The sequence below is a fragment of the Felis catus genome, chromosome F2 (assembly GCF_018350175.1).
Source record: "Felis catus isolate Fca126 chromosome F2, F.catus_Fca126_mat1.0, whole genome shotgun sequence".
NCBI classification, from domain to species: Eukaryota; Metazoa; Chordata; class Mammalia; order Carnivora; family Felidae; genus Felis; species Felis catus.
This window is the reverse complement of record NC_058385.1, coordinates 30,313,825-30,336,730: the sequence shown is the minus strand read 5'-3', so window position 1 is coordinate 30,336,730 and position 22,906 is coordinate 30,313,825. Positions and strand designations below refer to the sequence as shown.

At 37.1% G+C, this 22,906-nt stretch overlaps 1 protein-coding gene and 1 long non-coding RNA gene across 10 annotated transcripts in view; one reads left to right on the top strand and one right to left on the bottom strand.

Moving 5' to 3' along the window:
• Window positions 1–1,953, bottom strand: part of LOC102901503 — a 327,171-nt gene extending 325,218 nt beyond the window's left edge. For all 7 annotated transcript variants that reach the window (XR_006592518.1, XR_006592521.1, XR_006592520.1 and 4 more), the window contains exon 1: window positions 1,817–1,953. This is a non-coding gene — a long non-coding RNA (uncharacterized LOC102901503). The remainder of the gene's footprint in view (window positions 1–1,816) is intronic.
• Window positions 1,954–2,032: 79 nt separating this feature from the next.
• The window catches only part of SNX16 (sorting nexin 16), a 43,636-nt gene continuing 22,762 nt past the window's right edge, over window positions 2,033–22,906 (top strand). Inside the window, exons 1-5 of one of the 3 annotated variants that reach the window (XM_019822834.3) lie at window positions 2,033–2,164; window positions 3,896–4,143; window positions 4,231–4,370; window positions 12,752–12,838; window positions 16,022–16,170. In XM_019822834.3, coding sequence (XP_019678393.1) covers window positions 3,996–4,143; window positions 4,231–4,370; window positions 12,752–12,838; window positions 16,022–16,170 — 524 coding nt within the window. In that variant the 5' untranslated portion in view covers window positions 2,033–2,164; window positions 3,896–3,995. Of the gene's footprint in view, window positions 2,165–2,482; window positions 2,620–3,895; window positions 4,371–12,751; window positions 12,839–16,021; window positions 16,171–22,906 lie in introns of those variants that run through there. The other 2 variants (XM_019822833.3, XM_045049898.1) reach the window with 2 other exon arrangements.

Here is a 22,906-nt window from a genome sequence, read left to right as displayed (position 1 = left end):
GAAATCTTGCCATTTGTGACAACATGGATGGACCTAGGAGGCATTATGCTAAGTGAAATAAGTCAGAGAAAGACAAATACCATATGATCTCACTCACATACAGAATACACATGGAATTTAAAAAACAAAACAAACAAAATGCTCATAGATACAGAGAACAGACTGGTGGTTGCCAAAGGTGGGAGGGGAGATGAGCAAAATGAGTAAAGGAAGTCAAAAGGTAAGGTATAAATTTCTAGTTATAAAGTAAGTCATGATAATATAATGTACAGTATGGTAACTATGACAATTAATACTGTATTGCATATTTGAAAGTTACTAAGGGGCACCTGGGTGGCTCAGTCGGTTAAGCATCCGACTTCGGCTCAGGTCATGATCTCACGGTTCATGAGTTCCAACCCCACGTCAGGCTCGGTGCTGACAGCTCAGGGCCTGGAACCTGCTTTGGACTCTGCGTCTCTTTCTGTGTGTCTCTCTCTCTGTCCCTCCCCTATTCATGCTGTGTCTGTCTCTCTCTCTCAAGAATAAATAAACATTAAAAAAATTAAAAAAAAAAAAGAAAGTTGCCAAGAAAGTAAATCTTAAAAATCCTCATCACATGAAAAAAAAACTTGGATCTATGTATGGAGATGATTGTAGCGATCATTTTCTCAACATATACAAATGTCAATTAATTATGTTGCACACGTGAAGCTAATATAATATGTAAATTATACCTTCAATTTAAAAAATTATTTCATTTTAGGGGTGCCTGGGTGCCTCAGTCGTTTAAGCATCCAATTTCAGTTCAGGTCATGATCTCACGGCTCGTGAGTTCTAGCCCCGCATCGGGCTCTGACCTAACAGCATGGAGCATGCTTCAGATTCTCTCTCTCTCTCTCTCTCTCTCTCTCTCTCTCTCTCTCTCCCCTCCCCTGCTCACGTGCTTGCTCTTCTCTCAAAAATAAACATTAAAAAAAATAAAAATAAATTATTTTATATTAAAAAAAGATGTTCAGATTGCTTTCTGTAAGTAAAATGTAGACATTTATCAATACCAAATAGATAAAGAACACATGGTATCTATATCCTGTATGCTCCTTTCAATAATCCATGAAGGAAGTTCTTCCTGGACAGTTTCAATAAACTTTTCTAGATCCTTCCTCCTCTTAACTGTGGTATTTGTACACCTTTGCTTCTTGAAAGTTTAATTTGCCTTGGCTTCCTTGATATTGGACTGTCAGGTTTTTCTCATCATAAGTAACTTTTGCTACCACCTGCAGACCTATCCACAGGTGAAGGAATTACTCCAAGGTTCATTTTTTTCTTTTCTCTCTATACCCCTATTCACTTACAGAACCCATGAATATAACTGGCACTTCAGGGCCAACACTGCCAATTCTATCCTGAAAACTACTTCATGTTTTAGTCTACTGTTTCCATACAATTCTCTTTTTATGTCACACTCACACAAGAAGGGAAATATCAACCCAAAACCCTTTATTACACCACAAACTATATTATCTTCCTATGGTCATTTTGAAATTACAACTATCAATTTCTCCCAGTCTTGGGAATGTTCCAAAACCTTAGAAATCAAGGGATGATCTTAGCTCCACTAATTTCAGAAAACAATTTATAATCTATTAGAACCAGCCCAAGCTAGTGATGACTACAAGTCCCAGGATGCAAAGCAGGAGCCTGGACCAATGCTGACTGTAGTTCCTCCACGGAACTGAAATCTGATCCCGTGTGCGGCAAACTAGGCGTCTTTGCCTCCATTTCTCAAAGTTAGTTTATAAAAATAAAGCTAGGGAAGAGAAAGTAGAATTCTTACCACAACACTAGGTCCAACCCAGCTGCCAAAGAGCCCGAGCCGCACGCACAATTCGAATTAGTGCCTCCGGGGGGTAGGGGGCTGAGGAGGAGGGAGAAAAAGCTCTTTGCGTGACGTCACTTCCTGGAGAGGCGGCCCGGATTGGCCCCTCCCTCCACCTCGCAGGGATCCTGGGCCCCGCGGCAGCCGGGTAAAGCCGGGCTGAGGCAGAGAGCGGCTGCTTTGGGGGACGGAAGGTCACGTGAGGCTTCTTGGTCCCGTGGGTGGAGACGAAAAGCTGCGGTTAAGGAGGGTCGGATTTAACCGTCACGGGGAAGCGCGCTCTACGGGATCGCGGAGGGGGCTGAGGTAGGGACGAGGCGGCGGGCGCTTTCCCGGGCGCTCTTTCGAGTGACACCTGCGCCCCCTTGGCTGGCGGGCGTCTGGTGGACTCCACCGGAGGGTGGACGGGCCCCGTAGGAACCTTCGGGCCACCCTCAGGCCACCGCCGACTCTGCCGCGCGTCTGGAGGCGCTGGCCTCGCGCGGGGCGGCGGAGTTGGGACCGTCTTGGGGCCCCTGGGAGCTCCGGAGAGCGGTGGGTCTTCCCACCCAATGAGCCGAAATCCCGTGGCCTGCTCACCCTGACAAGGCACTCCTGAGGTCGAGCTGCCCCTGGGTTCTCCACTTTTCCTCTCGCCACCCACTTCTCTCTCCTACCTCGTTGCTCAGGCTCGGGCCACCTCACCTGCCTAAGGTTTTTCCAGCGTAGGCTTCGGAGCATCTCCATGCCAAGGCAAAAGTGAACACGCTATTAATGAGCCAGTACGTTTTCTTAAAGTTTGGGTAGCGCTCACTTCTTTGCGTGTCAGTGATTGTGTTGATACGCGCGTCCTTCCCCCAGCCCTGTGGCCTCAGGTAGTTAGTTGAGTAGCAAGGGGCAGGGCTATCCCACGGGCTTTGAAAAGGATAAGATTTCAGACTTTTATTTACTTCTTGGGAGTGTGGGGGGAGCATCAGGCAGAACCGAGGAGCAGTGAATCAGCAACTCGAGTTTCTTGAACCTTTGATGATGAGGAAGGTTGCCCAGAGCCACGTGCTGGATTAAAAATCTTACATCAGCATCTTTTCCGAGCCCAAGCAGCTCCATTCCTACCTTTCTCACTAGTAGAGTTGCATAGATGTAGTTAAGATAGGCAGACCCTTTGTTATGTGCCATTTCACAGGTCTAGTTATTACAGTTTCTTAGTTTATTATTTAACAACTTAGTGGTAAACCTTTTCTTCATTGTATAATTATGAGATTATTCTGAGACAAGATAAATTGGTCCTTTTGACAACAGAGATTATTGAGTATGAGTTGTAAAGATTGTTGACTACCCTCAGTTTATAGCAGAGCAGGATTACGGATGATCTGGAAACTGAAGAACATTTTCACTTTCAACCTTTTCATATTTTAGGATATAAGTTTAATGTTCATTGGGTTTTATTTGATTAGTTTAAATTGACCAGGAGTTTTTCCAGTACATTTCATCCTGTATTTAGTAAACTAAAATTTTAAGAGCAGTTGATGTTTGCTTTGTAACATCTAAGCTTCTGGTTCACTGTTATTACTCAGGGTAATTCTTTAGAGTTTTGCTAATTAAATCAAACGGAAATATGAATAACTCTCCTCCCTTTCTTTTCTTCCCTCCTTCCCTCCTTGTATGTAGAACTGTCAGAACCATAAGCAGACAATAAAGTTTCAGAAAGGGCTTTATTTACCACTCGTCCTGTTTCCAACTCTTCTATGTAGGTGAAATCACGTTAAAATGAACACTACAGATCTATCACAAGGAAATGAAGTAGAGATTGAAAAGAACCTGTAGTATGAAAGTCAAGAAAAAGACTATGGAGTAGTTTTACTCTCTTTACCTTGCAAATGAGAGTCCTTAGAGATGATATTTTGGGATTAAAGAAAGAGGTTTGGGGCATGTTTTCATTCCACATAAAGTAACTGAGTGTCACAAAATCAAAAGAAATGAATGTGAACATTCTGGGGGTTTTTGGGATAACGTTCCAAATTAAAGACTAACCTTTCAATATGTTCTTCTCATTTTTAGATAGTGAATTCCCAAGAAGAAAATAATGGATTTCATATTAGTTATTCTCTAAATGTTTGGACTCAGCAGCGTATAGGTTTGTTGCAAAAGCTAAAAGAAGATGGCAACTCCTTATGTCCCAGTTCCTATGCCCATAGGGAACTCTGCTTCCACTTTTACAACCAACAGAAACCAAAGAAGTTCTTCTTTTGGGAGTATCTCAACAAGTTCAAACTCTTCCAAAGGCCAGTTAGAGGACTCAAATATGGGTAATTTTAAACAGACAAGTGTACCTGATCAAATGGATAGTACTTCATCTGTCTGTAGCAGTCCCCTCATTAGGACTAAATTTACAGGTGCAGATTCTTCCATTGAGTATTCTACTAGACCAAGAGAAAGTGAGGAACAAAATCCTGAAACAGTGTGTTTGGAAGATAGACCTTCTACACCTACTATATTGGGTTATGAGGTGATGGAAGAAAGAGCTAAATTTACCGTGAGTATTAACTTCTGCTGTACGTCAGTAGAAAGTGAAAAATTGGGTTTAATTGTTACCTATACTAGTAATTTCTTGAACATAAAATTCAAGTGGTTTTTACAACTCTAAATACTGTCATGCTGTAGTAAACCTTTGTATTATTTGAATGAATTTTCACAAACCAGAAATTTCTGTGAAATTAGCACACAGATCAAGAAACAGAACAAGCATCCAAAATGCACCTCCCCCATGCTCTGTCAGTCAATACCCACTCTTCCTGATAGCCTGCATTAATTTTGCCTATTTTTGTACCTTATGTAAATGGAATTGCAGAGTATGTACTCTTTGAAGTGTGGTCTTTTCAATATTGTGTTTGTAAGATTTATCCTTAAACTTGCGTGTAATTATAGGTAGCTCATTTTTGTTACTGATCGTATTCCTTTTTTGTGAATATACTACAATTTATTAAACCATTCTACTGCTGAAGCATTTGTAGAATTTCCAGTTTGGGGCTCTTACAAATGCTACTGCAATGAACCTTTTGGTACTTGTCACTCAGTAAACACATGTACACATTTCTGTTTGGTATCTGCCCAGGAGTAAAACTGCTAGATTATATGCCTAGCTTTAGAAGATATTGATGAACAATGTGTCAGAGTGGTTGTACTAATTTATACTCCTGTAAGCAGGGTATGAGGGTTCTAGTTACTCTACATTTTCCCAGTGTGTGGTATTTTTCATCTTTTTCATTTTACCTATTCTGGTGAATAGAGTAATATCACATTATGTTCTTAATTTGCATTTTTTAAATGGCTAGTTAAATTGAAGATGTTTTTGGCCATTGGATGGATGGCCAAAACATTCCTGTTAAGTATTTTTTCCAGACCTTTATTCCTTTTGCTTTGGGAAAGTTTTTTCTACTTGATTTATAGTTTTCTCTGCATTTTGGACATAAGTTTTTTCTTACAGCATGCATTGTGTTATCTCTCACTCTGTGGCTTGCTGTTTCACTTTCTTAATGATGCATTAGATAAACAAAAGTTCAGAGTAATAAATATGCTTTATTAATTTATTAATATGCTTTATATATATACTATACAAATATAAATATCTTAATACTTGTTCTTTTACGGTTAACACTTTTTTTAAACTTTTCTTTTTAATTTGTTTTTAATTTATTTTTGAGAGTGAGAGAGACAGAGCACAGGCATGGGAGGGGCAGAGAGAGAGGGAGACACAGAATCTGAAGTAGGCTCCAGGCTCTGAGCCCCACATGGGGCTTGAATTTGTGAACCATGAGATCATAACCTGAGCTGAAGTCAGATGCTTAACCAGCTGAGCCACCCAGGCATCCTAACACTTTTAAAATCTACCTATTCCCAGCTTACAAAGATGTTGGCCTATGTTTTTTTCAAAAACTTTATTGTTGGACCTTTCACATTTAGATCTGTAAAGCATCTGGAATTGATTTTTGTCTGTGGTGTGAGATAAGGGTCAAGACATTTTTTTCCCCTCCGTATAGGATAAAGTAATCTGGTTTTTATTGAAAAGACAGCTCTGTCCACATTTGCACAGTTGCTTATGTCGTAAATCAGGCAATCATGAACATATGGGTTTCTGTGTTCCATTTTTCCTTCATTTACCAATTCCACATTGTCCTTAATTACTAATGCAGTATGAGAGGCCTGGCTACCTGCTGTCTTAAGTAGTCTAGCTTTGTTCTTATTGACTGTCTTGGTTATCCTTGGCTCTTTGCACTGCAGTTGTATCAAATCTATAGACTGGAGAGAACTGACATCTGTACACCACTGAGTCTCTGCATCTATGAGCCTAATCCATACACGGAAGTCATTAACTTCTTTTAATGTTTTGTACTTTTCAGAGCGGAGGCCTTTCATTTTTTAGTGTTTTTTTTTTTCTTTTTAAGTAATCTCTATACCCAACGTGGGACTCAAACTCACAACCCCAAGATCAAGAGTCACATACTCTACCAACTGAGCCAGCCAGGTGCCCCTAGTTTTATTTCTGAATACTGAGAAATATGTTGTTTGATGTTCTTGATACCTCGTTTTGTTTTCTTTTTGTTAATTGCCAGTTTATATGTTATGGTCTTGTGTGTCGATGTGTTTCTGTATCTGGAGACCTTGCTGAATATACTTATAATTGAAATAGTTCTTCTTGGATTTTCTTGATACAAAGTTTTTATGTTTACTTCAACATTTCATGCTATAAACTTATGACAGTATAGTAGGACCTCCAAGAAAAAAGTTGTGATAATTTTTGTTGTTAGGGATATGTTTAATTTTTTTCTAAGTTTTTTATCAGTATAGTTGACACACAGTGTTATGTTTGTTTCAGGTGTACAACATAGTGATTCAACTTTTCTACACATTATGCTATGTTCACCATAAGTGTAGCCACCCTTTGTCACCACACAACACTGTTGCGGTGTCATTGACTATTTTCCTTATGCTGTACCTTTTTCCCATGACTTATTCATCCATAACCGGAGACCTGTATCTCCCTTTACCCATTTTGCACTTTCACCTACCCCTCTTTCCTTCGACAACCATCAATTCTCTATATTTATAGATCTGATTCTGCTTTTTGTTTATTCATTTGTTTTGTTTTTTTAAATTCCACATAGTGATATCATATGCTATTTGTCTTTCTCAGTCTGACTTATTTTGCTTAGCATAATACCCTCTAGGGTTCATCCATGTTGTCACATACGGCAAGATCTCATCCTTTTTTATGGCTGTGTAATATTCAGTTTTGTTTATGTGTCTATTTGTATGTCTATATATGTGTGTGTATGTGTTTATATACACACCACATCTTCTTTATCCATTCATCTATTAGTGGACACTTAGGTTGCTTCAATATCTTGGCTACTATAAATAGTAATGCTGCAGTAAACAAAGGGGTATATCTTTTTGAATTATTGCTTTCATATTCTTTGGGTAAATATCCAGTATTTATGGTAATGCTATTTTTAAATTTTTGAAGAACCTCCATACTGTTTTCCACAGTGACTGTACAAATTTACATACCCACCAACAAATGTACAAGGATTCCTTTTTCTCCACATCCTTGGCAACACTTACTATTTCTTACCATTTTTATTTTAGCCACTCTGATAGATATAAGGTGATATCTCGTTCTGGTTTTGATTTGCATGTCCCTTATAGTTAATGAAGTTGAACATCATCTATTCATGTGTCTATTTGTCAGCTGTATGTCTTCTTTGAAAAAATATCTGTTCAGGTCTTCTGCCCATTTCTTTTTAATGTTTATTATTTATTTTTGAGAGACAGATTACAAATGGGGGAGGTACAAAGAGAGAGACACAGAATCCAAAGCAGGCTCCAGGCTCTGAGGTGTCAGCACAGAGCCTGATGCGGGGCTTGAACCCATAAACAGTGAGATCATGACCTGAGCCAGAGTCAGACGCTTAACTGACTGAGCCATCCAGGTGCCCCATAATACCCATTTTTAATTGGATTATTTGTGGGTATTCTTGATGTGGAGTTGTATAAGTTCTTTATATATTTTGGATATTAGCCCCTTATCAGATACATTGCTTGCAAATAATTTCTACCGTTCAGTAGGTTGTCTTTTAGTTTTTTTGATGGTTTCCTTCATTTTGCAAAAGCTTTTTATTTGTATGTAGTCCCAATAGTTTATTTTTGCTTTTGTTTCCCTTGCCTTGGGAGACATATCTAGAAAAATGTTGCTAAGGCTGATGTCAAAAAATTTGTTGCTTGGATTCTCTTTTTTTATTGTTTCAGGTCTCACATTTAGGTCTTCAATCCATTTTGAGTCTATTTTTGTGTAAGGTGTTAGAAAGTGATCCAGGTTCACTTTCCAGTTTTCCCAGCACCATTTATTGAAGAGACTGTCTTTTTCCTATTGTATGTTCTTGCCTCCTTTGTCATAGATTAATTGACTGTATAAGTAAACATGGGTTTATTTCTGGGCTGTCTATTCTATTCCATTGATCTGCGTATCTATTTTAGTGCCATTACCTTACTGTTTTGATTAGTATAGCTTTGTAGTATATCTTGAAATCTGGGAATATTGATACCTACAGATTTGTTCTTGTTTCTCAAGAGTGCTTTGGCTATGCAGGGTTTTTTGTGGTTCCAATTTTAGGATTATTCTAGTTCTATGGAAAATGGCTGTTGGTATTTCAATAAGGATTGCATTGAATCTGTAGATTGCTTTGGGTAGGATGGACATTTTAACACCATTCTTCCAGTCCATGAGAATGGAATGTCTTTCCAATTGTTTGTGTTGTCTTCAATTTCTTTTATCCTTGTTTTGTAGTTTTCAGAGTACAGGTCTTTCACTTCTATGGTTAGGTTTATTCTTAGGTATTTTATTCTTTTTGACACAAATGTAAATGGAATTGTGTTCTTAATTTCTCTTTCTGCTACTTTGTTACTAGTATGTAGAAATGCAACCAATTTCTGTGTGTATATTTTATATTCTGCAACTTTACATAACTCATTAATTCTGATAGTTTTTTGGTGGCGTCTAAGATTTTTTGTGTACAGTATCATATCATCTGCAAATAGTGATGGTTTAACTCTTCCTTACAAAAATGGATACCTCTTATTTCTTTTTCTTATCTGATTGCTGTGGCTAGGACTTTCAGTACTATGTTGAATTAAAGTGGCAAGAGTGGACATCCTTGTCTTGTTCCTGATCTTAGAGGAAAAGCTCTCAGTTTTTCCCCACTAAGTATGATGTTAACTGTGGGCTTTTCATATATGGCCTTTATTATGTTGAGATATCTGTTTTCTAAATGTATTTTGTTGAGAATTTTTTCATGAACAGATGTTGGATTTTGTCAGATGCTTTTTCTGCATCTATTGAAGTGATCATATGATTTTTATCCTTTGTATTGTTGATGTGGTGTATCATGTTGATTGCTTTGTAGATGTTGAACCATTCTTGCATTCCCAGAATAAGTTCCACTTGATTGTGGTGAATGATCCTTGTAATGTATTGTTGAATGCAGTTTGTTAATATTTTGTTGAGGATTTTTGCATCTATGTTCACCAGAGTATTGAGATAATTTATGAAGAGAGACAATCTTTAGAGTTAAATTTTCATGAGACTGGTGATGTGTTGGGAAATCTGCATGGACCTGACTTTTTTTGGAAATTAAAATAAAGTGGGAACTCATTTTCTAGAGGGAAAGAAGTAAGTAACAGTTGTAAAGTTATTTTTATTCATTAATTCAACATTTTGGGGGTACAGCAACCCAAATGAGTGAATGATAAAGTAAGCTTTTTTGAATGCTGGTATGTCATATGGTGATAAGTGCTATAGAGGAAAATAAAAGAGTGAAGGAAGTTCCCCCACAACTGGAGTTGCAATTTAAATAACATTGTCAATCATGGCCTCATAGAAAAGATGTTAGCACTAAGAGACAGCGAACCATGAGAGTATGTGGGGAAAGAACTTTCCTGACAGGTGAGACAACTACAGAGACCCTGGTGGCTGATAGCAAAGAAGCCATGGGGAGAGATGTAGGAACTGAAATAACAAGTAAAGACAAGGGAGTGTGACACACAGATCAAGTAGAGCATGTAGCCATTGTAAGGCCATTAGATTTTACTCTGCACAAGATGAAAATCTTTGAAAATGTTTTAAAGGATTTAAATGTTTAAATTTAAAAAGTTTTAAAGTCACATAATCTGACTTAATTTTTAAAAAAGATTGATCTGGCTGCTGAGTTGAAACTAGATTTTGTGGGGGAATAATGGAAACAGGGGGTATTAGGTTCTTGCAGTAATCCACGGTAGACGACATGATGGTGGCATGGACAGGGTGGTGGGAGAATTTCTAACAAGTGATCAGATTCTGATACATTTTGAAGATAGAACCTTGAGATGTGGGAGAAAAAGAAATCAAAGATGATCCCAAAGTTTTTGGGTAAACAATGAGAAGAATAGGGTTGCCATTTAATTAGATATCAGATTATGAGGGCAAGATCAGGATTTGGTTTTGGACATGCTAGGTTTGGGATACCTAGTAGACATCAAAATGGAGATGTCATGTACGTGTCTGTGTACGTACACGTAGTGTGTACGCAAGCATGTATTATGTATATGTATATTAATATAAGTTGAATTTAGGGGAGAGGTCTGAGCTGGAAATACAAGCTTGGGAGGAATCTTAGGTTTGTAAGATAATGTTTCCTAGATATATTTCTTTTAATTGATCTCTTAACTAAAGTATTAAGAATGACTGGTAAGAGCTGGTAAAATAGAGAGCATCAAGTCTTTGAAAATTGTTTAAGAGGAAAAGTGGGTGTGCCTGGGTGGCTCAGTCAGCTAAGCGTCCAACTCTGATCTAGGCTCAGGTCATGATTTCCCAGTTCTTGAGTTAGAGCCCTGCATTGGGCTGTGCACTGACAAGGCGGAGCCTGCTTGGAATTCTCTCTCTCTCCCCCTCTCTCTGACCCTACGCGATTCATGTGTTTGTGCTCTCTCTCTCTCAAAATAAATAGGAAATTTTTTTTTTTAATTTTAAAAATACAAAGAACAAAAGTGACTAGGAGGAGTGATGAGTCAGATTGGGAAGGATTGGGCTTCTTCAGTTGGTAATGTTTTCTTTCCTGCACTTGGTACTAGTTACCTGAGTGTGTTTGTTTTGTGAAAATTCATCAAGTTGTATACTTATAATTTCTGTGCTGTTCTATGTGTATTTTGTAATTAAGTATATGCTTCTGCATAATTTACTTACAAAGTAAATATGTACAAAATTGTATATACCAAATTTCCAGTAAAGAGTAGAAACCATAAATGCTATTAAAACATAGAGGATGGAATGATCAGTAGTGTCCATAAAGTTTTCATTGAAAGCACTAAACAAATAGAAACATGGGAGAGCTTTCTAGAGAAGACAAAGCACAAAAATCTGTACTTTGTCTTTCTTAGAGAAGCAGAAGTACTCAGGGGCCACTGTGGAGAGCAACTTAGAAAGGAGTGTTCATTTTTTAAAACAGGAAAATAAAGACCATATGGATTATGTGTAGGTAAGACTTATTATCATATGAGGTTGACTTTTATTATGCATCAGTTGTTCATACTCACAAGTTTGGAAGCTAAGTTATCCCTTTTGTTTTGATTAGTAACTCCTAAAAAATGTTTCTTTAGTATCTCCTTTACAACTATCTTAGATCAGGACTTTCTGCAGACCTTAAAGGGTATCCGAATAATCTTCGTCATCCTTATATGTTACCTTGAGATGTGGGACAGTTCAACCCTAATCCTTGCTGATTCCTCATTCCCCCCTTAAAAGCTGAAAGAGAAGTCTGGTAAGGGAGAAAATTCAAATGATAAGGATGATCTAGCCCGTAAATAACGAGTCTTCTCTACAGCAACCAGTAGGACTCTGTGAGCCACAGAAGTAAAAAGCAGATGAAATTATATTTAATAATATAGTTTAACCTAAAACCATTTATGAACCTTTTTTTTTTTTTCATTCTAAGTCTTTGAAATTTGGTGTTTATTTTACACTCCTATCACCTGTCATTTGGGACTTGTCAGCATTTCACGTGTTCAGTAGCCACCTGTGGCTCAAGTGCAGCTCTAGAGCTCCAGCTGAACGTTATTCCACAGCTGACTTCAGGAAAAAAAGTTACTCATTATTAAGAGGGTTTCACTGGTTCAGCAGATGGGTATTTAGTACTTCACATGTGTCATGTATTTAGTTTTGCCCAAAATACTGTGCCAAAACTATCAGGAGACGTTCTCTGAGATTCTCTTATACATAGTACTTCTTCATAATAAGTTCTAAAATTATATTTACAAAAAATAGAATTGAGTTTGCTTATAATATGCTTTTTAAAAATATTGACTTGCCTCAACCAAGTTTTTTTTTGAAGCCTAGATAATTGTGCATAATTATAGAAATGTAAACTTTTATATAATATGGATATTTTTTTACCTGCATTTCAGCCTTGAAGATTGAAACAACATCAAATGTATTTGAAAACTTTGCTTAATAGTTATTGAATTTAGAAGTTAAATTGATTGTATAGGGCAAGAGTGGCTATTTTTCAAGCATGATTAAGTCTTTCATCAATTTTAGAATATTTTATCATAAAACATATTTTGGAACTGATGAGTTTATTTAGCGTGTGCCAGAAAAGCATTTGTCTCAAATTTGTCACACTCATGTTTCTTAAGACCTGAATCTTGCTTTTGATGCCTGCATTGTAATAATTTGTATATTTGATGGTCCAAGTGACTTCTGTGATTTTTTTACATACTAATTGTTATCCGAGTTTTCAAATAAAAGTTTTAAAAATATTTGATTTGAAGTTTTAAATATCTTATATACATTTTTTTTTCAGTCTCTCTCTCTCTTTCTCTGCACAGGTATATAAAATACTAGTAAAGAAAACCCCAGAAGAAAGCTGGGTGGTTTTCAGAAGATACACTGACTTCTCTAGGCTTAATGATAAAGTAAGTCCTTAGATAAATCTAAAATGGACTTCAGTTTTGCATTATTAACTGTTACTGAGAGTTAAATTTGTGGTTTTTCCTCCTCATGAGTTACTTGAGTGAAGTCAAATCTTTGCTAGTTCCTAAGAAAATTAACTATTTCACTTAATTTTAATAGCCTAAAGACCCATCTCTACACACAACTTCCTTATTTTGGAAAAAAAAATTATTTTTAGTATAAAAATGTGAAAACCTTAAAATTGCTAACAGAAATATAAATGATTATATAACCTTGTGAATCTGAAAAAGGTATGTGTATATAAGATCTCCTAAACCATGTGACAATAAGAGAATGAACAAAAAAAGTATTTCTACCATGTTGTATTAGTTTTCTATTGCTGTTTACCAATACCACAAACTTTATGACCTAAAACATACCTTTTTATTATCTAGTGATGTAGGATCACTTCTCAGCCTTTTGGCTAAGATCAAGTGTAGTGATTTAGGTGGGCTCAACTGGGTTTGCCACTTGGGGTCAGACAATGTCAAAATCAAGCTGTTGCCTAGACTGGGCTCTTACATGGAGGCTCTAAGAAAGTATCAGCTTCCAGGCTCATTCAGGTTGTTAGCCGAGTTCAGTTTCTTACACTTGTAAGACCAAGCTCCCTATTTCCTTGCGGTTGTCAAGCAGAGGTGTTCTGAGCTCATAATGAGTGCTGTCTAGCCCTTGTACCTGGCCTCTTTAAAGTCAGCAATAGCCAGGTCAGGTCCTTTTTGTGCTTTGAATCTCTGACTTTCTCTTCTGCAGTCAGCAAGGAATAAAGCTGTACTTTTAGAGACTCTTATGATAAGATTAGGTTTACCCAGATAATCCCATTTTAAGACCAATTAAAGAGTAACCCTAATTACATCTGCATACAAATCTCTTTTGTGTAACATAACAAAATCACAACACCAGGAGCAAAGGTCATGAGGCCATCTAGAATTCTGCCTACTGCATTTATGAAACAGAATAATAATAAAAACCCTCAATATATTAAAAACTCTTGGGGCACCTGGATGGCTCCGGTCGGTTAAGCATCTGACTTCGGCTCAGGTCACGATCTCACGCTCAGAGCCTGGAGCCTGCTTCGGATTCTGGGTCTCCCTCTCTCTCTCTGCCCCTCCTCCACTCACACTCTGTCTCTCAAAAAATGAATAAATATTAAAAATAAAAAATTAAGGGGCGCCTTGGGTGGCTCAGTCGGTTAAGCATCCGACTTCGGCTCAGGTCATGATCACTCACTCTGTGAGTTCCAGCCCCATATCGGGCTCTGTGCTGACAGCTCGGAGCCTGGAGCCTGCTTCGGATTCTGTGTCTCCCTCTCTCTCTACCCCTCCCCCGCTCATGCTGTGTCTCTCTCTCTGTCAAAAATAAACATTAAAAAAAATTTTTTTAATTAAAAAAAACTCTTGAAAATAAAACAAAGTAAACCAGAAAGTAGAAAATACTATAAATGGTGTGAACAAGGCAAGCCATAGAAGAAATATAAAGGGCCAATAAAGGTAGAAAACATTTAATATCACAAAGTACTCCAAAGAAAATTAAGGAACTATTTTGTACCCATCAGGTTGACAGACATTTAAGTGGTGTTATCCGTTGTTGGAAATACGAATCTTCCTAGGGTACATGGCTTCCTAAAGTTGTGCTTAATCACATTTCTGGGATATGAGAAATCATGGATATGGGCAGGCAATATTTAGTTCAAAGGATACTTTTCACCATGTTTTGTTCATTGTTATTTTCTTTGTGTTTTAATTTGTTTTTAATACTTAAAAATTAGAACCAACCTAGATTTCCAGTAGGGAATTGATTGAGCAAATGGCAGTAAGAATGTAATAGAGGAAGAAAAGCTGAGCTGTGTCCACAGGGCTAGAGGGAAATTAGAGGAGGTAGATGAGGGTAGTGGTATTTAAAGTATTATTTGTAATGTAGTCCTGCCATTATATATGAATTTTATTTATTGTTCCTGAGTTCTTATATTACTGTAATATAAGAATTATAAAACCTATAATTATAATTTTATAATTTAAATTTATAATATATATAACATATATAATATATTATAGTTACATTTATAATTATAATATAATATATATTGTTATATTATACATAATTTATAATATATAATATATAAATTTATAATTTATAATTATAAAATTTATAATTATAAACCCAGAATTATAAAACCTAAATTTTCTACCTCTGTTGATTTTTTTTAAATAATTAAGCAAACAAGATCAAAGTAATTTGTGAAGTTACCAGATACCAAAATGGAATTCTTAGCTTTCTTATGAAATTGTTATAATTTTTGTTCATGAAGACTAATTTCTAACAGTTTCTCTTTAGAGCTATATAATCCTTTATGACTTGCTATTTTTCTTTTCAGGGTTCAACTATTATTTAGTGTTTATTTCTCTTCATCTCTCTAGGTGCATATTTATATTGCTGTGTTATTTGTTAGGCAAGTTGAGATTTAGATAACTCTTAAGTTTTTAAAGAAAGATTAGTAAGAATTTAAATTAGTAAATATCTCCTTGATATTCCAACTTGGGCACCTAAAATTAATAAGTGTCTATGTCAGTGTTCCTAGGTACCAGAAATAGCTCTACCCATCACCTGCTTTTACTTGCAAGAATCAAAAAATGTGTGTAAAAGTCAAGCCACAGCCTGGGAGAAAATATTTGTCATACCTGTATCTGACAAAGGACTTGTATCAGGAATATATAAAGAACTCTTGTAACTTAATAATAAAAGATAAATAATCCAGTTTTTTTAAGTGGAGGGGTTAAAAGATTTAAATAGATAATTCACCAAAGATATGCAGATCCAAATAAGCACAGAGAAGATAGTTAACACGATTTGTCAACAGAGGAATGCATGTTAAAGCCACAGTAAAGTACTACTATGTACTCACCAGAATGGCTAACATTAAAAGGATGGACAAGGCCTAGTTTTAGCAAGGATGTGGAGCAATTGTAATGCGTATGTACCCACAACTGGTAGAAATTAATAAGTAAAACACTTGAAGTAAGAATTACTTCATTAAGAATTCACTTAGCTGAATTTTATTCTTTAAGTTTATTTCATGTAGTTAACAGGATAGATTTTGTAGCATTGCTATGATTGAGTTGAACACTGTGTTTTCTTTTTTTCTTTTTCAGTTAAAAGAGATGTTTCCAGGCTTTCGATTAGCACTTCCACCAAAACGCTGGTTCAAAGATAATTACAATGCCGACTTTTTAGAAGATAGACAATTAGGATTGCAAGCATTTCTTCAAAATTTAGTGGCTCACAAGGACATTGCTAACTGGTATGTGACAAACTTAAATAAGAGGTTATAGGTGCATTCCAACAACTTGTTTAAACTGAAGAACAAACACAGACCATAGTTAATTGAAGCACAAAAAAATAGGGTAGGAATATAATTACTTAGCCTCTCCAATACAGCACTATTTGGAATTTTCTTGCTTTTTATTGGTAAGAATTTTATCTGGTGGGACGGACTCAGTTGGTTAAGCAACCAACTCTTGATTTTGGCTCAGGTCATGATCTGATTGTTCGTGAGATCAAGCTCTGCATTGGGCTCTGTGCTGACAGTACAGAGCCTGCTTGGGATTCTCTCTTTCTGTGTCCCTTCCCCACTCGCACATGCTCTCTCTGTCTCAAAATAGATAAATAAACATTAAATTAAAAAACGAATTTTACTTGGCATTTGATTTGTATTAACACTTGTAAAAAGTCAGCAAAGTTAAAAATTTTTCAATGTAAAAAAATTTTCTAAGTTAAAAATTCAGTGTACCATATACTCAACCCAACTGTAAACTTGATTTTAGTATTTAGTATTTTAGCAATCATTTAAACAAAGTGGCCCACATATTAGAATTTTGGTTAATATGCCACTATATAATTATATTTCTCCAAAGTAGTGCTAAATTTGAAGATTGGGAAGTTGGGTTAATTTATAAATTATATGTATGCAATCATATATGCAATTCCCTCTTGACAAGGATATCTTTCAGATATCTCAAAGTGATCTCAAACTGGGTAAAAGCTTACTCTCTAGACTTTTTTCCCAATGTTCAGCAACATTTATCCAGCACCTGGTACTTATCGTTGATACAATCCTCCTACCCTTATCCCTTCCTTTATGTTTTAAATTCCATTCAAATCTGTCTACTTTTCTCCATTTCTACCATCACCACCCTGATCTAAGCAGTTATCTCTCACCTGAATTACTGCAAAAGCTTTCCCTCTGGTTTGCTTGATCCACTCATATTTCTGTAGCCCATTGGAGCCACAGTGCTCTTCAGCTATATTGGTCTTTTAATTTTCCAAAGTCACATTGCTCCTTGGTCCCTTAGGGCCTTCAAATATCGTGTTCCCTGGAAAGACAATGTTTCACACTACTATCCCACCCAGCCATGGCCTAGATAACACCTATATGTCCTTCACATTTCAGTTAAAAACTTCACTTCCTCACATAACTGGTTTTCCTGACCCAATTCCTCATGCACCACCACCACCACCAACAAAGACTCGTTTAGTTCTATTTCATAGTACCTGTACCAGTCCCTCTCAACTGGTTCTGAAAGTCAAATCCTAATGCCTTAAGTAAGACACACATTGTATCTATGAATTAACTTCTCTAGGCTGGTACTAGTTATGTGCCAGGCTTAAGGGAACTGAGAAAATAGTCAAATCATTGCCTTTAGCATCTAAGTCTCTCCTGGAATCCCAGCTAAGAAAGGCTGGTTGGTACTTGAATTTCAGAGCATTTCAGTTTGTGACTATTTATCTGATTATTTGATTTTCGCCCACCTGGTTGTAAGGTAAATATGTAATAGTAGGTTACGTGGCTGTTTTACTCACCATTCAGTGTGCAGTGCTTAATACAGTGCTAACACAAGGTCTGTGCTCAATAAGTATTTGTTAAACAAATGGCTGAAATGTTGATAATTGCTACTGTATTATTATTACAAGAAAAATATTTTGGGGGTGCCTAGGTGCCTCAGTTGGTTAGGTATCCAATTTTTGATTTCGACTCAGGTTATGATCCCAGGGTTGTGGCCTTGAGCCCCACATTAGGCTCCATGCTGAGCTTGGAGCCTGCTTGAGATTCTCTCTCTCAGGGCAACCTGGGCTCACTCTGTTATATAGCTGACTCTTGATTTCAGCTCAGGTCATAATCTCACAATTCGTGAGTTCAAGTCCCACATTGGGCTCTGTGCTGACAGTGCGGAGCCTGCTTTGGATTCTCTCCCTGTCTCTCTGCCCCTCCCCTGCTCATGCTCACCCTCTCCTCTCTCTCTCTCTCCGTCCCTCCTTCCCTCCTTCCCTCCTTCCCTCCTTCCCTCCTTCCCTCCTTCCCTCCTTCCCTCTTTCTCCTTTTGCCCCTCTCTACCACTTGTGTTCTCTCTCTCTCAAAAAAAAAAAAAAAAAAGAAAGGAAAAAAAAGAAAAAAGTTTGAAGTAAATATGATAACTCAGTGATTGTACACTCTAGGTAGTAGGAACACGGAGTTCCCTAATTCTCAAAATTTGTACATCTCAAAAGCAAAAAGGAAGTTAGTGTTAATTCAGACACACAGAGAAAGAATAAAAACCAAAAAACTCTCAAATCATAAAGATTTTGAAGAAATCTTTTGAAGAAAATATATTTTATATGATACCATAAAAGAAAATAAGTCAACATATCTTATCCCCTTTTTCTTTTAGTCAGTAAACCTTTATGTCTTAGTATTGAAAATATCATGGTGACTTAAAATCACATTTATTCTATAAATAACTATACTCTATATAATGAAATATTAAATAACATAAATCATATTAATAAGCTGATTTTGTAGTATCTCGATTTTTAGTTTTATTGCATTTTTTTAAAATGATTGGTAATAATGGGGGACTGGGTTGGCTCAGTTGTTTCAGTGTCCTGTTTTGGCTCAGGTCATGATCTTATGGCTCATGGGTTCAAGCCCCGCGTCAGGCTTTGTGCTGACAGCATGAAGCCTGCTTCAGATTCTCTGTCACCCTCTCTCTCGGCCCATCCCCTGCTTGTGTGCATGCTCTCTCTCTCTCTCTCTCTCTCTCTCTCTCTCTCTCTCTCTCTCAAAAAAAAAAAAAAAAAAAAATGGGGCACCTGGGTGGCTCAATCAGTTAAGCGTCCTACTCTTGGTTTCAGCTCAGGTCACGATCCCACAGTTTGTAAGTTTAAGCCCCGCATTGGGCTCTGTGCGGATGGTGCGGAGCCTGCTTGGGATTCTCTCTCTTGCCCTCTGTCAATGCCCCTCCCCTGCTTGTGCGCACTCTCTCTCAAAAAAAAATAAACTAAAAAAAAAAAAAAAATTCCTAGAACAACATAGGGGAATGCTTAACTTTGGACCAAAGAAAAATTCACAGTAGGATTTATAATTCTACCATAGAAAAAGAAAAGACATACTTCCTGAAGTTATCCATGGCCAAGATTATTGTCTCATAACCTTCCTCTTAAAAGAAGTAGGAGGTTAGGGGCACTTGGGTGGCTCAGTTGGTTCAGCATCAACTCTTGGTTTGGGTTCAAGTCATGATCTCACAGCTGGTGAGTTCAAGCTGTGCATCAGGCTCTGTGCTGACGGCAGGGAGCCTGCTTGGGATTCTGTTCCCCCCCCCCCCCTTTCTGCCCCTCCACTGCTCTTGCTTTCTCTCTCTCAAAAATAAACACTAAAAAATATTTTTTAAAAATCTGTACTTTAAAAAACTGATTGATGATAGATTTTTGTCTCTGAGGTAGGCATATATGGGCCGTTTGCGATCCTTTTGTTTCTAAACTGTGTACTTTAGTACAGTGGTAGTAGTCTTGCTCAATTCATAAGTAGGTATTTCAGGAAAACAAAGATTTCTTGGCCAAATAATTTGGGAAAGGTTTCACGTGACATTCCTAGAATACTAGAAGTTCTAAGAAGTCTTGCATTAAAAAATGTAGTGTATCAGGTGTTGTCTACTTGATTTTGTCATGTAAATCATCATTTAGGGACTACTGTTAGATAAATTGAACTCAGAATGAAGTATTTATGCCTTATTTATTCTAGAGTACACTCTGTCTTTTTTGTGGGTTGTGGGTAGCATTCTTTATTTCACAGTTTAACAAGTTTCTTAATAAGTTTTTGTTTAAACCATGAATGAAGGGAAGGAAAGAAATTATTTATCTGTATTATCTTGAGCATTTGCTCTGTGTCATGCTAGGAAGGTTATGAAGGAAGCTAAGGTTGTAGTCACTGGTCTTAAAATTCATTTGAAGAAATGAGGCTTCAGGATGAACAAAATAAGGGAGTTTATGAAATGCTTCTTGGTATGATACATGTTACCTGTTGATATACTTGTTAGCCTCCTTTTATAGTTGTAATGGGAGCATAGAAAAATTGCTGTCTTTATATGGCCAAATAATTATTTGATATTCTTTATAGATTTATAATTATACTTTTTTACTTTCCTTTTTTATATCCTTAGCACTGCACAACACAGTTACTTCTTAACCTTCATGTTGGCTAAGAGCTTTTCATTATACAACAGGCTGGTGGAGGCTTTTAATATTATTACCTCTGTAACTGTAACAAAGCAGAAGTAGAAGAAAGTAAGAACTGAAAGGACACTAAGGATAGTTGATCTGAAAGCTTTAAGATAATATTTTCAGATGCATTTAGAAAATACAAAGGAAACATAAAAAAAGTTAATATTTTCATGATTTCAAAAAATCAAAGGATTTCTTACTGATTTTCTCTGTTCCATAAATATTTATGTAGGTCTTACTGCATATAAGGTATTGTAGTACACAAAGCTGCTTTAGATACTGATCCTTTATTTAAGAAAACTGAATAGGAGGAAGATTCACCAAAAACAACTATGATGAGTAGAGCTAGATCTCTTTCAGAGGAGAAAGAGGGAACTTTTGACTAGGAGAATTGCAGGAAGCTTCCTAGAGGGTGACATTTGAGCTGGATTTTAAAGAATTAGTGATATTCAGACCAACAAGAGAAGGTAAAGAAGGACCTTACAAATGAGAGGGAGTATTCTATCAAAATGCAGAAGCAAGACGCAGATCCTGTACCAGCAGCATGTGACTGTCAAGGTGAAGGCCACCTAAAGATGGATGGAGAGGGAAAGTCTTACATTGCACAATTTGTTATAGTTATTTACTACATAGTTATATTATTTATAAATTATCTCTATAAATGATTCAATGTATTTATAAATTGTATAAATTATATATAATTATAAATATATTTTATACTATCTTATGCTACTTTGAAATTGTTGCATCATTTAATCAGCACAGCAATTTTTTTACTGTTCTCTTTTTTTTTTTTTTTAACGTTTATTTATTTTTGAGACAGAGAGAGACAGAGCATGAACAGGGGAGGGGCAGAGAGAGAGGGAGACAGAATCGGAAGCAGGCTCCAGGCTCTGAGCCATCAGACCAGAGCCCGACGTGGGGCTCGAACTCACAGACCACAAGATCGTGACCCGGGCTGAAGTCAGACCCTTAACCGACTGAGCCACCCAGGCGCCCCTGTTCTCTTTTTTCATAAGCATTACACATATATCATAAGTTACCAAATTTTTTCCCTTTTTTAATTCTTTAAAATAGAGGGGTTAAATTATATAGGGTTTTTTTTTCATATTACCATCCATCTATAAGGACTTCAATACCAAAGTTCATGTTTTAAATTATTTTTCTTTTCATTTTTAAAAAATATTTATTTATTTTTGAGAGACAGAGAGAGACAGAGCATGAGCAGGGGAGGGGCACGAGAGAGGAAGACCCAGAATTCAAAGCAGGCTCCAGGCTCTGAGCTGTTAGCATAGAGCCCAATACGAGGCTCGAACCCACGAACCATGAGATCATGACCTGAGTTGAGGTCAGATGCTTAACTGACTGAGCCACCCAGGTGCCCCATCTTGTTTTAAATTCTATATGTGTTAAAAAAAACAAACAAAAAAAAAAAACTTCAGGATGGATTTGCATTAACAGTTAATAGTAAACAAACAAAATAAAGTATAGAAGTATTTACATAAAGGAGGAGCTGAAAAAAATGATAATATTTACCCTTTAAAAAACAAAAGTCCTTGGTGGGGGGGAGGGGGCGACACCTGGCTGGCTCAGTAGGTTGAGCATCTAACCCTTGATTTCAGCTCAGGTCATGATCTCATAGTCATGAGATCCAGCCTCACATCGGGCTCTGTGCTGGGCATGGAGCCTGCTTGAGATTCTCTCTCCCCCTCCCTCTCCCGCCCCTCTGTCTCTCTTTCAAAAATAAAAATAAATACACAAAAAAATTTTTTCAAATTTAGAAAAACACAAAAGTACTTGGGGGATAACAGAGCCATCTTCACATATTTGAAAGATTATGAGGGGGAGAAAGATTAATCAAATAATACTTAACTTTAAAGCACTGCTTCTTTAACTGTAATGTATCTTATTAAAGTGCAGATCCTGAATCAGCAGGTCTGGAGTGAAGATTCTTCATTTCTAACAAGTTTTTTTTTTTTTTTTTAATTTTTTTTCAACTTTTTAAATTTATTTTTGGGACAGAGAGAGACAGAGCATGAACGGGGGAGGGTGAGAGAGAGAGGGAGACACAGAATCGGAAACAGGCTCCAGGCTCCGAGCCATCAGCCCAGAGCACGGGGGGCTCGAACTCACGGACCGCGAGATCGTGACCTGGCTGAAGTCGGACGCTTAACCGACTGCGCCACCCAGGCGCCCCCATTTCTAACAAGTTTTTAGGTGATTCTGATACTGCTGATCTAAAGACCTCATTTTTAATAGCAAGACTAACATGTAAAACTAGGAATAGTAGTGAAAAGTTAGAGGAAGACCCTATCAGCTGAGATAAGAAAGAGTTACATATCATTTCAGGCTATCTACTGTAAAAATATTCTGGGGTGCCTGGGTGGCTCAGTCTGTTAAGTGTCTGACTTAGGCTCAGGTCACAGTCTCACAGTTTGTGAGTTCGAGCCCTGCGTCAGGCTCTGTGCTGACAGCTCAGAGCCTGGAGCCTGCTTCGGATTCTG